This window comes from Coregonus clupeaformis, unplaced genomic scaffold (assembly GCF_020615455.1).
Source record: "Coregonus clupeaformis isolate EN_2021a unplaced genomic scaffold, ASM2061545v1 scaf0057, whole genome shotgun sequence".
NCBI classification, from domain to species: Eukaryota; Metazoa; Chordata; class Actinopteri; order Salmoniformes; family Salmonidae; genus Coregonus; species Coregonus clupeaformis.
The window spans coordinates 541,082-557,961 of NW_025533512.1; the positions used below are offsets into that span (position 1 = coordinate 541,082).

A 16,880-nucleotide genomic window follows, 5' to 3' on the forward strand; every position below is an offset into this window, starting at 1 on the left:
ATATTCTGTACTTATATATATATATATATATATATATATATATATATATATATATATATATATTGTGTGTGTGTGTTTCATCAGGAAATAAAGGAGAAATGTTTGTTGGACTCATGGGTCGAAGGTCCTCAAGTGGAGGTAGTCAAGCACTTTACCAGATTATAAATATGTTAGCTATCGTTCTTCAGAACAAATTCAATCTAATGTATTTATTCCATATTTGTTTTTCCAGAGTCGCAAGAGGAATGGAACAAGCCCCAGTATTACTAGAGAAGAAGATATAACTTGATTGATTATTACAGTAATTTTGAACAATTTTGCTCAAATGATTAGTCTAGGTCAAAGCAATCCAATACATGCAACAAAGCTTAATTTATGTAGCATAAGTAAGGAATGTGTAATAAGGGTCAATAATTATTTGTCCCATGTGTTTAAAAACTGGGTCAGGGATTTGCTGCAACTAATTGACATTGTATGCCTTCCTTTACTGTACCATTCTGTATTTTTTTTGCATAATATTAAATGGATTGATGTGCATACAAACAGGTATATTTGTAATTTTTTAAGATAATAATTCACACAAATGCCCCATCACAAAGCATTACTGAACTTCAAGATTCATTAATATTGAACAACTTAATTTGCTTTTCTGTGCTTCATATCAAATGCTGATCATTTGTCAGTGAACCCCTACACATCTATGTGGCATAAAGGCTCAATGCTGTTCGAATTTCCTTAATAAAAACCTTGTTCAATCAAGTGCACTTTTTCTAGTGTTGATTTGCTTTCAACTGTCTAGATCTACCAGATTGGTGCAGGTCATGGAGCGGAGATGAAGCCACTTTAGACTGACACATGCACCCGAGACAGAAACATATTGCAGTGTGTAGTGGCAACTGGTTGGGGAAACAGAGGATGCTGCCCCAGAAAGTTCAGAAAGAACACCTAGCACACAGGATCAATACATTTTGGAGTTTAGATTTATTGGAGAGGAAGCAAGTACAAAAGCAGGTGCACACAACTTATCTACATATTAATGCTGTACAGAGGTACTGCTGACTGCTGTGTAGCTACAGTGGTCTACTGCTCTTTTGTTAGCTTATTGAAGAACAAATGCTTGTATGAAGGTGAGCATTATGACCCCACACACTGGTTTCAGGTAAACCGGGCTGTTCTGGAGTTGCTTTCTATAGCTGCCATGACTGGCACAGGAGGAAGCATCTAGACAACAGAAACATGTTGGGAGGCAAAATGGATGGCAGATTGGCAAAATATGAAAGGCAGAGGTAGAGGAGAATTGTTTGTGGGAAATTAACAGTTGACAGTGTTTTCTCAGGTTCCAATAAAATGTACAGTGAAATGAGCTGCAAGTTGAGCTACTATAATACCTATTTTGTGTGATGTTAGGACATTTTACATTTACATTTTAGTCATTTAGCAGACGCTCTTATCCAGAGCGACTTACAGTTAGTGAATACATTTTTTTTTTTTTATACAGGCCCCCCATGGGAAACGAACCCACAACCCTGGCGTTGCAAACGCCATGCTCTATCAACTGAGCTACATCCCTGCCGGCCATTCCCTCCCCTACCCTGGACGACGCTGGGCCAATTGTGCGCCGCCCATGAGTCTCCCGGTCGCGGCCGGCTGCGACAGAGCCTGGATTCGAACCAGGATCTCTAGTAGCACAGTTAGCACTGCGATGCAGTGCCTTAGACCACTGCGCCACTCAGGAGCAGTGGTCTAAGGCATGCATAGATGCTAGGACAAGTTAGCATCTATGCATGCCAAAGAAAAACTTTGCAACTAAATCAAAATCATACCCCAAAATGTCATGGACAGTGTGCAATCTAGTTTTAGAGAGACAAAATAAGGACATAAACAATCTGATGCACAGGTATATTTCAAGGCCTTTTACTTCTCAACATTCAAAAGCAGAAGGAATGAATAAAGCCTGACTGGCCCAAAACTATTTTAACATGGAATTTAAAATTGGCAATCCAACACTTCAACTCGTGAGTGCTTATAATCTGAAAACACCATATTATTGGAGTATTACTTTCTTAGTTCGAAAACAAGAAACATTTTAAACCTGGATCCATTGAAATACATCTTGAAATATGACTGTGGTGAAATATACAGTATATTTGGCAGCCTTGAGGAAATACCTATTCTCTCAGATTCAGAGCTTGTTTTGTTTCTCCCCTATGACACACAAATGCACAGATCAAATAGCTTATTTTTTAAATACACACGAAAAACAAGAACAATCCAGAAACACAACTGAATAAAAACTCTACAGAAGGATTAACACTATTTGAGAATGACAGTGAAGTTTGTCAAACCTTTACGATGATAGTAAAGAGTTAACTTTTGACATATGGTCAGTAAAGGCCATTTCTTCTGCAACTATAAAGATGTGCACTTTACATATTTATTGCCCTATTGTGGCTATAAATTCTTGAGATGAGGGCCATACGTTGCTGTGGAACTCAATATCTTTATATATACAGCAGATGGAGGTGATTTATGGTTTCATCCAATGTATATGCACAATCAGTCTCTCAAGTAATAAAACTAGCAGTCAGTAACATTTGCAGCAATTCAAAATGGTGATGGTGAAAAACATCCATTATTTTATCCTTATACACATAAAACGGACATACAATGGTTTGACCACAACGCAAAACAAAGTTGTCTTTTTTGCTAGGTGCTTCATGCATTTGCTTGTTCCTCTGTAACATGTTAGAGAAAATCTCTTCTAATGACACGTTAAAATCTAGTTCTCAATACGGCTAGGAAACCAGTCCTGCGCATTTTCAAAACTTTCTTCAAATATACTTTGTCTTGCCAAACCTGTACCATAAAATCTTCTCTTGATCATTTAAATATATTGACAGTGTGAATTGAACTTGACATCAAATTCGTACTTCGGCCTCAGACAGAGCCTGACTGCGAATTCCAGTTCTGTTCCTCCTCCTTCTCTCCCAGTGTTCACTTATGCATTTATGCAAAAGGAAAGGACTGGGGTAAGGAACATCCTCCAGCCAACGTTTTCACCAGTCCGATGCTTTTAAATCCTTGAATGAGTGCACACTTTGGAAAGAAGGGGAAGAAAGGGAATTGGGAATCTTCACACTTTCAGGAAGTCAATTTAAAATAGCTTAAAAAAGGACATTAGCCAAAACAGCTTAAAACAGTGGTAAAACCAAACAGAATAGAAAAATGAGGAGCAAAGATGAAAAAAAAACAGAAACAAAACCAAACAGAAACAGTAAAGACAATCAAGACGCATGGATACATTGTTGTGCTACCACGACCCCTCCCCAGAATGACAGCTATATTTCCACACGTACTAACTAACTGGTTCACTAGGTTAACACGGTTCTACTGAGAAGTTTTGTGTGAGGAAAGCTAGGGTCTGGATTCAAGCAACCCACCATCAGTATTCTTCTTGATATTATGATCTACTACTTAAGCCTGGTTAGGACTCTCAATAATAATAATCAATAATTCTGCACTAACACAGTGTACTGATCAAAAAGTTGTTTGAAGTAAACTATTCTGATAGTGAGCTTTGAACCCAGGTCCTTGGGTTGGAGAGGTATGGTGTAGGAGGAGGGGAGGGGTGTCCTATGTTCCTTTAGGTGGGGTCCACTTTAAGGCGGTGGGTTCAATAGTCTTGCTGCTGCCGCGCTTGGTCTCCTTGGCTTTCCAGTCGTCGATTAGGTCCTGGAGGAGATAGTAGCATGTTAGCCTCAAAACCCCAGGTTTGTCACGCTCTGTTCCAAAACCTGTGGAAGTTCTCCTCAGGAAGACAATCAAAAGGACAGACAACAGTGGTATAGATGGAAACTAGACCTGTGCCACTTTTTAAACCAATGAAATATTTAGCATGTTTCTGATTTTTTTAAATTAATACATAACTAATACAGCATAGGCACACTGTCTGACACAGTAGGAAAAAGAGACACAGATAAAGCAAAAAATAATAATAATTCTAAAACAAGGAAATGCCTCTCCTGAGGGGAAACGTCACTTGTACTCATACCGAGCGTCAACAGCCTGCATGCCCATTCAAATGCAAAATCCAATACCAAAGTTCTCCAGACTTCCAATAGTAAAGCCAACGAGACGAGATTTGGAAAGATGGCTCCGCGAGACTAGTAGCATGTTAGCACTGCTAGGCTCAATGATAGGTGGATGTCCAAGACAATATCGAGACTGAACTGACGTCTAATGGAATAACCCAAACCCCAACTAATTCCACAGTTAGTTGGAGAAATGTCCTGGCTGTCATTGTAAATAAGAATGTGTTCTTAACAGACTTGGCTGGTTAAATAACAAATACATGAAGAAATAGTAGGTGACATACCTGTCTCTTTAAGACCAGATGCTTCCCTTTCCAGTACTTGAGCATCTGGAGGGACTGCAGGGTGCTGACGATGTCCACTGGGTTGACAGCTGTCTCCTGGCTGATCTCCTTGATGGAGATCTCCGTCCCCTGGAACTGGTTGAGGTAGCGCAGCAGCACCTCCTTCCAGTAGGACCTGTAGCTGATCAGGCCCAGGTCTGAGAGGGGCCGCTCTGGAGAGCCCACCTTCTCCTCCACCTTAGACAGTAGGTAACCTGGGAGAGGACAGACCACACACAGGGTTACACAGAGACCAGGGTTAGAGAGAAACCAGGACCAGACACAGGGTGACAGAGAGATCAGGTAGAGTTACAGAGACCACAAGGTAGTGGCTGTACTCACTGAAGTCAATCAGCATCTTTCCGTAGCCCTGCCTCATGTACTGTGGCATGGTGAGAATACAGGAGACATTGTAGTTCAGGAACGAGTTCTTCTCCTAAATGGGAGGACATAGATGTTTTGTGTTTGAGAAAAGCACTTAATAAATCAAATGTAACATTATAACTACAACTGACTGGTTACCTTTGAGAAGTAGCCAACCAGATGGCAGCCGGTGTTGTCAGCCTCTGTCATGACGTAGAAGAGGAAGGGCTCCACGTCATAGTATAGGGTCTTGTGGTCCAGGAAGAGCTTAGCCAGAAGGCATAGGTTTTGGCAGTAGATCTGTGGAAGACAGGGTCATTTAGCAGGGCTATGGTCAGAGTAGGGTAGTCATTACATTCACAAGGCAGGATAACATAACATTCCCGGGACCACAGAAATCTCTCACCTTGTTCTTTTTACCGTCCACCTCAAAGACTGAGATGTTTCCTTTTCGATAGATCTCATCCCCTGGTGGGTGTTTCCAGACACACTTTGCCTGTACAGGGGGAGGGAAAGCACCGATCATCATACAAAAACCTATTCAGAATTGAGATCCACTCTGAAACGTCTGACTACGGCCCATCCATAGAGAACAATCAAAAAACACAGGAGAAATTACTCGACATGCACCAACGTTCTCACCATGTGCCGGCGCAGGATGGTCTGACTCTTCATGTACTTGAGGCAGAACTCACACATGTAGAGGCGTCCCAAGCGGGCGTACTCCTCGGGGTAGGGCGAGTGATACCAGGTATCCAGCTCGTAGCGGCCAAACACGATGGTCTTGATCATGTTGCTGCCCTCCGCCACCTGGCCCTGCAGCTTCTCCTGCACCAGGTGGAGGACAGGAAGAGGGGAAAGAAAAGAGAGGAGGAAGAGAGAGGTTTGACCAACGCAGCGAGGGAGAGGGGCAGGCAAGACGCCACGGGAGGGGAACCCAATACCCTCCATGGAAGCGACCACGAAGAATGCGCTTTAATTTGGAAAAAGGTTAGAAATGTGTGTGGAAAGGATAAGAGAGAGCTTTGGAAGACTGAAAGGGGAGCCTCTTAAAGATATCAGCTAGAGTAAATCTAGCTCAAAGAGAGCGAAGAAGTAGTTCTCCATAAACTATCCGGTCTTGTAACTGACAATACCAGACAGTGTGAGTAGCCAGATTACCCAGAATGCTCCCCGTCTGGCAATGCCCACCGTAAACGGTGAGAGCTGGGCGTGGACTGGGCCCAGTCCAGACAGTCACTAGTACAGGCTCAGGAAAAGAAAGAAGAAAATGGGAGGAAGGGCGATGAGTTCTCTCTCTTACAAGATCCTCCGAAGCACGTGCCTGGGCTTTTCGAAAGAGCTCCAGGTCGTAATCACTTGTGATGTTCTCCAGGAGGGGCTCTCGGTTGTTGCCGTGGGACTGCCGGTGCTCCTGGGACATCAGAGAGGGAGAATAAAGCCTTTAACCTCAGAACAATCAGCACATCTCTTCAACCGGACACATTATTTACCTTCAACATATCTGTTGTCTGAACAGTTGTCAAAGACACTTTTTAATTTGGAAGTATTATATTTGTTTACCTTGTGTATGGGATAAGAGTGTATTACAACGTGTAGGCTACAAGGAAACGTTTTTTCTTCTGGCACTAATGGAAAAGGGTTGTTTTTCCTTTCCTAGAGTTTGGATTAGAGGTCAGATCACCACACTCACCATGTACTGGTCTTTCTGCTCTTTTAGCAGACCCGAGTTCCTCTTCTTCCTCATTTCCGTCACCTTCTCCTTGTACCTCATCTGTCTCTCCGTTGGGGCCTAATCCATTATGCAATGTTATGATACTGCCTTTAAATCCTAAACTCATTGGCACCCTATTGCCTTTCTTGAAACATTTACTGCAAGGAAGGACAAATCCAAAGCAAAAACAGTAGCGTAGTGATAAAATTAGATGGTTGATCAAATGAAAGTCCCAGGATCAGGATCATAGTACCTGGTGACGGGTATCGTGTCTGTTCTCGTCCTGCCGGTGGGACAACGTTCGCTCCTCCACCTGTTTGTCACGAGAGGAGGCCCTCGTCTGTGAAGAGAAATCCTGTTTGGTAAATCACAAAAGCTCTCATCCCTACAGAAGATATGCCTACAGTATGTAGTTTTAGTAAGTAGCAGGCAAGACTGATTTCAGACACGGTCCAAGAATCCCACACCTCAACACTAAAGCCAGCTGCCAAGGTCTTGTAGATTTACCTTGCATTCGTCTACAGAGAGGTTGTGGAAGAGAGGGCAGCCAGATATTGAGAAGTGCCTCTCATGTTTCCCTGTCAAATGGCCTGAAAAACAACAAAACAGAGAACGTCAAGTGAAACAAATGCAGAAGATAAACATTAACAGCATGTGTAGCGTTCTGAGGCCCACATTGCACAAAAAGTCAACTATGTAAATAAATGTCCTGCCCTCATTCACGGTGGAGCTGATGGATAAGAAAGAGATAATTTACTCCTGAGTGGCGCAGTGGTCTAAGGCACTGCAACGCAGTGCTAACTGTGCCACTAGAGATCCTGGTTCGAATCCAGGCTCTGTCGCAGCCGGCCGCGACCGGGAGACTCATGGGCGGCGCACAATTGGCCCAGCGTCATCCAGGGTAGGGGAGGGAATGGCCGGCAGGGATGTAGCTCAGTTGATAGAGCATGGCGTTTGCAACGCCAGGGTTGTGGGTTCGATTCCCATGGGGGGCCAGTATAAAAAAAAAAAAAAATGTATTCACTAACTGTAAGTCGCTCTGGATAAGAGCGTCTGCTAAATGACTAAAATGTAAATGTAAAATTTACCCTGGGAGTTGCAGCCTGGTGTGGGGCACTTCATGTTGAAGTTGTAGCTCTCGTGGAAGCGGCGGCGCTTGGGCCTGTGGGAGAGGTCGCTGCCAGAGTCTTTGAGTGACAGCTCCTTGGCCAGGCTGTCGTCGTGAGAGGCGTTGGGGCTGGACACGTCGATGTCCGACTCCGAGGAGGGGGCGTTCCCTGTTGGGGTGCGGGGCAGAGACTCGTCCTGGTCTGCTGCTCGCTTCAGGTCTGGAAGAGCCAATGAGGAGAAGAACACATGTAAAGGAATAGTTATACTCACAAGCCAGTCAGACACCTCACATGATGGGCCTTAGTTCATATTTCAAGTGCCTGGCTTGTATCTAGAATTATGAAGGAGGACATTCTCACCACTCTCTCACAGTACCATGTTTATACAATTTCAGGACACAAGATTCAATTTTGTTGTGATGCTGTTATACACCCACCCACTATATATTTTTTGTCAATGTTGGTGATGCATTTGTTTTTCACAAAATTCCCTTCAGATTTTTCCAAGGCAGGTTTCAAAGGCAAAAAGTGAGGGGTATGAAACAGGACAGGAGGGGATGATGACTCATCATGACACCAGACACCCAATACATGATTACATACAACGACCCCACCGCACCAGCAACAGAAACCCAGAGGAATAAATAGGGATGGTAGCTACAAGCACAGGCTGCAATTCTCTGCAGAACTCTGAGGAACCAGCAGAAAAATAACAAATGAGTGGAATAACATGTGGAGGACAACACAAGCCCAAATAATCTGTTATGAGGACACAAGCCAAAAACAAACTTAAAGAGTAGAAAAGCACTGGATGAGCATCACTGCCCCTTCGAAAACTTAAAATGATACAATGAACAGATATCATAAGTAACGCAGCGGGTGGCCAGCTCTGGGGTGTGGACAATGGAGCGGTGGGGGGGTGGGGGCTGTGAGAGAACGTGACCATGCTGCCTCTTCCTCCTACCCTCCACATGCTGCTCTGTGTCCGACCCCGAAGAGCGACTCTGGCGCAGAGGGTATTTCTTGGGGGTGACCGGCGGCCCTTGCTGCAGACTACGGCTACGGGTCACCCGCCGGGCAGAGAAGGTCACCACCTCTGCTGGGCTGGTCTGGACAGGGCTGGAATCTAAAAAGACATTTTTTTAACAGACGTCTTCGGGGGTCTCTAGCCCTCAGCAGTAATGTAGTATTTTGTCTCCTCTACGGATACATCCCTTTCAAGCAGAGACACTTACACTCCCTAAACAAACGGGTTCATTTCCACAACATAAATGACCAGTAGTGTACAGGCAACAAAAACAAAACATAGGCCCAAGCAGTAGGCTACTTGTTGTGCATAGCAACTTTAATAACAATATCAGCTCAGTTCTCAAATTGAGGACCAAGGGACATGGCAAGCTTTTCAAAAACCACATAGAATGCATCCAGTATTTTTCAATAACAAAAGGAGTGGAAACTATATCATCCTCTATTCAAACCATGACCGCCAGATCGAATAGGGATCAGGGTGGATGACTGCTGTCTAAACCTATTCACAGTTTATGACCTTGATTGCTGATATACAATGGCTATTGTTACAGCAAGAGATGACAACCCATGAGCACATCTATGGGTATATCTACAGACAGACAAAAGAGAACCCCAGCATTACATACAGAATCTTCATTTTGAATCTTCTGACCTAGATTATTGTCACAACATTTGGTTCAATGACCTAGACTGAAAACTCATATAGGGCTGGAATCCAAGGGATTCATATAGGATTCATAGTTATTCAGCAGATTCTTGAAGCAGAAACATAATATAAATATTTCGGCCATCTCATGACAGTTCCATATCAAAACAGCATATTTACCTTGTGAACTTTGGCTGAGTCGCAGCGATGCGCGGGTGAGGCGCGTGTTCCTCCGTGTTCTCCCATAAGTCTCGATTCTGTCTGTGTGCTCGTGGTCAGCAGAGAAGTCTGAATCCTCAGTGCCGTCTGAGCTGCTCCCAGCATTCCTCTTTCATAGAACAAAAGGGAAGATCGAGCGTCAGTTATGCACATCAATAACATAAACATGTCGATTTTTTGGTTTGGTTTCTGTTAGCTTGTATGAACAAAAATGCTAACGTTAAATCCATTTATGATTATCTGAAGCATCACTTGTGTGCCCAATCTTACTATTACGTTAGTTTTCGTCTTCCAACAACATGCGGTACGAAACAGCGCAATAGCCGCTCTAACTGCGACGTGAATAGGCTATATTCAGTAGCCTACAGTGCATTCGGAAAGTATTCAAACCCCTTGACTTTTTCCACATTGTTACATTACAGCCTTATTCTAAAATGAATTAAATTGTTTTTTTCCCCATAATGACAAAGCAAAAACTGGGTTTTAGACATTTTAGCAAATCTATTTAAATAAAAAAATATTACATTTACATACATATTCCCGGCGATTACAGCCTCGAGTCTTCCTGGGTATGACCCTACAAGCTTGGCACACCTGTTTTGGGGAGTTTCTCCCATTCTTCTCTGCAGATCCTCTAAAGCTCTGTCAGGTTGGATGGGGAGCATCGCTGCACAGCTATTTTCAGGTCTGTCCAGAGATGTTCGATCGGGTTCAAGTCCGGGCTCTGGCTGGGCCACTCAAGGACATTCAGAGACTTTTCCCGAAGCCACTCCTGCGTTGTCTTGGCTGTGTGCTTAGGGTCATTGTCATGTTGGAAGGTGAACCTTCGCCCCAGTCTGAGGTCCTGAGCAGGTTTTCATCAAGGATCTCTCTGTACTTTGCTACGTTCATCTTTCCCTCGATCCTGACTAGTCTCCCAGTCCCTGCCGCTGAAAAACATCCCCACAGCATGATGTTGCCACCACCGTGCTTCACCTTAGGGATGGTGCCAGGTTTCTTCCAGGCCTGACGCTTGGCATTCAGGCCAAAGAGTTCAATCTTGGTTTCATTAGACCAGATAATCTTGTTTCTCATGGTCTGAGAGTCCTTTAGGTGCCTTTTGGCAAACTCCAAGCGGGCTGTCATGTGCCTTTTACTGAGGAGTGGCTTCCGTCTGGCCACTCTACCATAAAGGCCTGATTGGTGGAGTGCTGCAGAGATGGTTGTCCTTCTGGAAGGTTCTCCCATCTCCACAGAGGACCTCTGGAGCTCTGTCAGAGTGACCATCGGGTTCTTGGTCACCTCCCTGACCAAGGCTCCGATGGCTCTAGGAAGAGTCTTGGTGGTTCCAAACTTCTTCCATTTAAGAATGATGGAGGCCACTGTGTTCTTGGTGAACTTCAATGCTGCAGACATTTTTTGGTACCCTTCCCCAGATCTGTGCCTCGACACAATCCTGTCTCGGAGCTCAACGGACAATTCGTTCGACCTCATGGCTTGGTTTTTGCTCTGACATGCACTGTCAACTGTGGGACCTTATATAGACAGGTGTGTGCCATTCCAAATCATGTCCAATCAATTGAATTTATCACAGGTGCACGCCAATCAAGTTGTAGAAACATCTCAAGGATGATCAATGGAAACAGGATACACCTGAGCTCAATTTTGAGTCTCATAGCAAAGGGTCTGGAAACTTATGTAAATAAGGTGTTTCTGTTTTTCTATTTTTAATACATTTGCAAAAAATTCTAAAAACCTATTTTTGCTTTGTCATTATGGGGTATTGTGTGTAGATTGATGAGACAAATAATAATGTAATCCATTTTAGAATAAGGCTGTAACGTAACAAAATGTGGAAAAAGGGAAGGGGTCTGAATAATTTCCGAATACACTGTATATCCCCAATACAGCTCCGGTCTTCCCAAATCTGCATCGGATGTGCTCATAAATTATCTGCTACTCACAGAATGTTTCAGAGATCTCAAGTTATGATGCTGCGTGCATTTAATCAAATACACGCAGTCAAACAACAAATAATAATGTGACACAGGTTATTTTCCTGTGTTTAGTCCTGACTGCATTCTCACCTGCAGTGAACCTCACCACGGTATGAATTGAATTGGACCGAGACCACCCTTTTTGAGCAAATCATGGTGCGATTTTTAGTGTGCTCCCGTGTGCGGATAGTAAACTAAGGGGGTAAATGTACCAGAGTTCGGAAAAACAGCACCAAACATATTTGGTGTGAAAGCCCCCTAAAACTGAAGAAAAATGTGGCAAAGAAATTAACTTTATGTCCTGAATAGAAAGCGTTATGTTTGGGGCAAATCCAACACAACACATCACTGAGTACCACTCTTCATATTTTCAAGCATGGTGGTGGCAGCATCACGTTATGGGTATGCTTGTCATCGGCAAGGACAAGGGAGTTTTTTAAGAAAAATAAATGGAATAGAGCTAAGCACAGGCAAAATCCTAGAGGAAAACCTAGACACTGGGAGACAAATTCACCTTTCAGCAGGACAATAACCTAAAACACAAGGACAAATATACACTGGTGTTGCTTATCAATACGACATTGAATGTTCCTGAGATACTGGCCTAGTTACAGTTTTGACTTAAACCGGCTTGACAATCTATGGCAAGACTTAAATGGCTGTCTAGCAATGCTCAACAACCAACTTGACAGAGCTTGAAGAATTTAAAAAAGAATAATGTGCAAATGTTGTACAAACCAGGTGTGCAAAGTTCTTAGAGACTTACCCAGAAAGACTCACAGCTGTAATTGCTGAAAAATGTGATTCTAACATGCATTGACTCAGGGGTGTGAATACTTATGTAAATTACATATTTCTGATTTCATTTTCAGTACAATTTCTAAACTACATGTTTTCACTTTGTCATTATGGTGTATTGTGTGTAGATTGGTGAGAAAAAAACATATTTAATCAATTTTGAATTCAGGATGTCACAACATGTGGAATAAGTCAAGGGGTATGAATACTTTCTGAAGGAACTGTATGTTTTGAAGCAAACTGGACTGGAGTACTAGCTAGTAGTCTACACAGAAAAAATCCAAATCTAATAGCACAAGCACATAAGATACAAGAATCACCGAAAAGATGATTGTTTACAAGCGTCAATGGTTTACATCTTGACTTAGGTGGAGGCGGGAGGGGGAGCATGTGAACAAGCAACACTTCCGTAGTACGTTTCCCACAATGCACCATGTCAAAAAATAACCAACTGCCAGAATTGAAATGCACTGGGGAAATGTTCCAAAACAAACATGAACATCCAAAAACGTACAACGGGACATGTATATGTATGTTAACAACATTACAATACTGTTACGTTAACAACTACCGTAGCGAAAATACATTCGAGATGAAAATGGCTCAACAATCATGAGGCCGCTATGTGTCTTTAACCAATTGCAAGTGAGGAGAGGCGGGACATGAGGAAATTAAACCAATTGATACTATGCTATTCCTGAATCAATCCAATGAAATCGTTGTTTTGAGGAAGACAATTATTTCCCTCACCACCAGCAGGATTCAAGTAGCTACAGCCAGAGAGGTTTAAACCTAGATAACACTTTTTGGTACACCCTGCGGGCCTGTTCCACCAAGCTTTTGGTTCTATCAGTACTAGCTGGTGGTTCATCTGTTAGCTAGATAACCTCGCTAGCTAGCTAAAGCAATTGTGAAATGATGTTTAAATGCACCCCATCACTATAGCCATGAATGCACACACTCTTGGATAGCTAGCTAGCACATTAGCTAGACCAGTATCGCATCAGCTTGCCATGGCATTTGTGCTATTCTAAATGTTACACACAATTGATTGTGCTGTGCTTTAACGCAAACTAGGGCTCAATTAGTTCCTGTTTGTCACGTTATAGTGACATTGCGACATGATAGCTAATTAGCTAAACAAATTTACATTACATATAGCTAGCATGAGTCAGTCACCTGTATTTTACCACTAACGTTACGTATCTAAATAAATCAAGTTCTTACCTTTCTCCGGGGCATTTCACTTTAACGGCGTCTTGTTTTAAGACGTTAGCTATCCCTTAGCAGTACAAATAAACAGCGTTTTAAAATGAAAATGCTCACGAATGAAACTGGTTGACTGGAGATACCGCTCAACGTTTGTCTCACACTTCCGTGATATGTTCAAGCAAGTCGACACGTTTCGGAATGTTTTGAAACGGTTCTACTGTTATTAAATTGGCCACTAGATGGCGGTGTTGTAACGTGTACATGATGGGCCCTTGCTAATCGGAATCCTTGGGACGCCCCCCCTTATATTGCTGTCTAATTTCTCAGGGCAAGCCCTGTCCATGAGCTGATCCCCCTGGGTAGATTTTACCCCCCCCCCACAACGGACAATTACCCTGCCCCCACCCAATGAACATTTATATTTATCATTGTCACAGTTGTAAACATGTGTATATTATTATTATTGTATTTTTTTATTGTTTCATTCACACCTGCAGCTCGGAGCTTAAGAATTTCACTGTACACTGCAACTACATCTGTGCATGTGACAAAAAAAATTGAAAAAATATCTGATCTAAAACATCCACCTCATGCAGCAACAAGGGCCAACCATGTCTACTGATCGACCTTCAAGCCCTTTCAACTGGGGGTGAAGCTTCCTGCTTCTCCTATGACAGTCCGTCTCTGTCTGTCCCTTCAGGGCATTTCTCATAGAATTACAATAAGTTCTTATTAGTTCAAAACTGGTGTTTCTTCCTGTTCCATCACGCTACCCAGGCCACGCAGTAGGGCACTATGCCTACAGTGGCCAGGGGCACAGTGGCACTCTTACAGAAAGACAGCAGGTAGAACAGAGCCCTGGTGTGGGCTGGTGGCCTGAATGAGTCCAGTAGGTGGAGCAGCAGCAGTGTGGCGCCCACGCATGCCAGCCTGTAGGTGGCGCCACCTCCTGCTCTCCGGGCCTCGGTGTAGAGGGGCGAATGCAAGCCCAAGCCCAGGCCTAACAGAGTGCCGGTGTTGCGCAGGAGGCTGGCAAAAGGAGTGGTGTCTATGTGGACCATTGGGGCCACTGGCACCAGCGCTGGGCCTTGTCCAGGGTCCAGAGCAGGTCCACCCCCAGGCCCCTGAGGACCAGGTAGAGGCCCACGGCGAAGGAGAGCAGGGAGAGGGTGGTGTAGGTGTAGCGTCTCAGGCTAGCCCTGTAGATCCACTGGGCCCGGTCAAAGGCCTCCGCCACCAGGATGCCTGAGAAAACGGACAAGCATGTCAAAGAGCATTTCCCAGCTTTCAGTTGCATGTTCTCAATTAGGTGTACCTAATGTTTTGTACACTCAGTGTATATCTGAAAGGTTTGTATTTGTATTTATTATGGATCCACATTAGCTGCTGCCAAGGCAGCAGATACTCTTCCTGGGGTCTAGTAAAATTTAGGCAGTTATACAATTTTAAAAACATCACAATACATTTCACAACACATTAAGTGTGTGCCCTCAGGCCACTACTCTACTACCACATATCTACAACACAAAATCCATGTGTACGTGTGTGTATAGCGCTATGTTATCATGTGTTTATGCATAAACTACATCTATGGCATAAACTACATCTATGGCAGAAGTTACACCAAGCCTGTCAGTGTTCAAAGCAGGGCTATTACCATATTGCTTATCCAGAACTGAAAGAAGGGTGTAGGGTTTGATTTAGAATTCGGTATAAGAGTCTGGGCTCTCCACTGACCTGTGACGACCCCAGCGATAACCTGGTGAGGGAAGTGGGCAGCGATGAAAACCGTAGAGAGGCAGACACACACCTGCACACACCAGAAGACAGCCCACAGGGTCCCGCGGACACACCTGCCACACACACACACACACACACACACACACACACACACACACACACACACACACACACACACACACACACACACACACACACACACACACACACACACACACACACACACACACACACACACACAGGGAAGGACACACAGTCACCTACTTAGCAGAGTTGGATCATTCAATCTAGGTAATTGTGTCTAGCGGATAAACTCTGAAAAACAACATAGAATTTGTCCACTTACCAGTTCTTGATGTGACCCCCATGTTCCTTGAGGAGGATGGCGAGGAGTGATGAGATCATAGCGTAGTAAACCCCTGCAGCACTCATGGCATGACCCAACAGACTTCCTGTGAGAGGAGAGCTGCTGTCAAGTATAGTATTGCTTGAAAAAAATGAATTGAACTGAATGGAATTTAATTGATTTGAATTTAATATACTGTATGGATTCTCCAGAAGGGAAAGTGGTTTTGCCACCAGCAGCAGACAAACAGCACAGACAAACAGGCACTCACCTGGCCAGTCTCACAGGTCATAGGGAACTGTTCAATTTGTGGCGCTGATGAGTTGCCATAGTAAGGAGTCTCTTGAACCCACCAATAGGGACGCTCGCCAAACAGGATCCTGTGTAGATACGAGAGAGTAATATATCATATATCACATATTGAATCCTCCTCTGTCTGGCAACATACGCACTGGAGGGATCATCTGTTGGATCGTTCTTATAGCATAGTTAAAACATTCGGAACCTGCCGTATTTTCATCCTGGAAATAAACATATTATATTGTTATTCTTTATCTTAGCATCTGAGCACTGTGATTAGCATTAGTATTAGTAGTCACCTACCATTTGAAGATGAGGTTGAGCCAGTCTCCCACCACAGCCACCCAGACCAGCTTGACCCCCACTGATTCCCGCAGGTGGAAACACACAGGGAAGAAGACAAAGAAGGTGTTCCGCAGGTCGGCTGCCATGGAAACAAACAGGAACCAGCTCTGAGTGTCCCTGTAGTGAGTCTGGAGGTATCGTGTGGCGCTAACCCCATAGGCGTGGACAGTATCCATGGCTGCTCTCTAGTTCACTGTATCTGACAGTCACACTAACGTTAAGTACAGTCTTCAACGACCAGTCTATAGCTGCTGCTGTGTCTGATATCCTATGTCAGAAGAGCAGAGGTGTCTGCTGAGATGCCCGCTGGCAGTACCATAGTTCTGTGTGTATTGTCTGATAAAGTCAAGAGCTAGTGGCTTGAGGTCTCTGTGCAGCCCTTGTAGTGTGTGCTGCTTGTCTGTCCAGTGCCCGCCTGTCACCGCTGCCATCCCTTTTATACCCTGTGTGAACACCTGGTCACTCCACCACGCATGATCTTAGGACTGGAGAGAGTGAGGAGGGAAAGGAACTGGACAAACATTACATCATGACTGACTGCACTGCAGCCGGCTGGTCAGTGCATCACCATGGGGACTACCTGTGGTGTGGTATTGCTGGAAGACCCCTCTACATGCATGCACGTGCGTACACACACCAGTGGCGGCTGGTGGGAGGAGCTATAGGAGG

General features: G+C 44.0%; 1 protein-coding gene and 1 pseudogene across 3 annotated transcripts; both read right to left on the reverse strand.

Moving 5' to 3' along the window:
• Positions 1 to 1,898: 1,898 nt before the first annotated feature.
• LOC121569057 (histone acetyltransferase KAT7) lies at positions 1,899 to 13,660 on the reverse strand. 3 transcript variants are annotated; one of them, XM_041879669.2, is made up of 14 exons: positions 13,496 to 13,660; positions 9,456 to 9,603; positions 8,565 to 8,726; positions 7,580 to 7,819; positions 6,999 to 7,081; positions 6,745 to 6,831; positions 6,471 to 6,569; positions 6,081 to 6,191; positions 5,420 to 5,605; positions 5,184 to 5,273; positions 4,937 to 5,077; positions 4,757 to 4,850; positions 4,376 to 4,629; positions 1,899 to 3,732 (listed from the first exon to the last, which is right to left on the reverse strand). In XM_041879669.2, exons 1-14 carry the CDS (start codon positions 13,508 to 13,510, stop codon positions 3,634 to 3,636), a joined length of 1,809 nt encoding a protein of 602 aa, XP_041735603.1. In that variant the 5' UTR covers positions 13,511 to 13,660; the 3' UTR covers positions 1,899 to 3,633. The 3 variants fall into 3 exon arrangements, with proteins under 3 accessions (XP_041735603.1, XP_041735604.1, XP_041735606.1); XM_041879670.2 differs by lacking the exon at positions 6,471 to 6,569; XM_041879672.2 differs by lacking the exons at positions 6,081 to 6,191; positions 6,471 to 6,569.
• Positions 13,661 to 14,244: 584 nt separating this feature from the next.
• On the reverse strand, positions 14,245 to 16,489 carry LOC121570424 (annotated as a pseudogene).
• Positions 16,490 to 16,880: the final 391 nt, after the last annotated feature.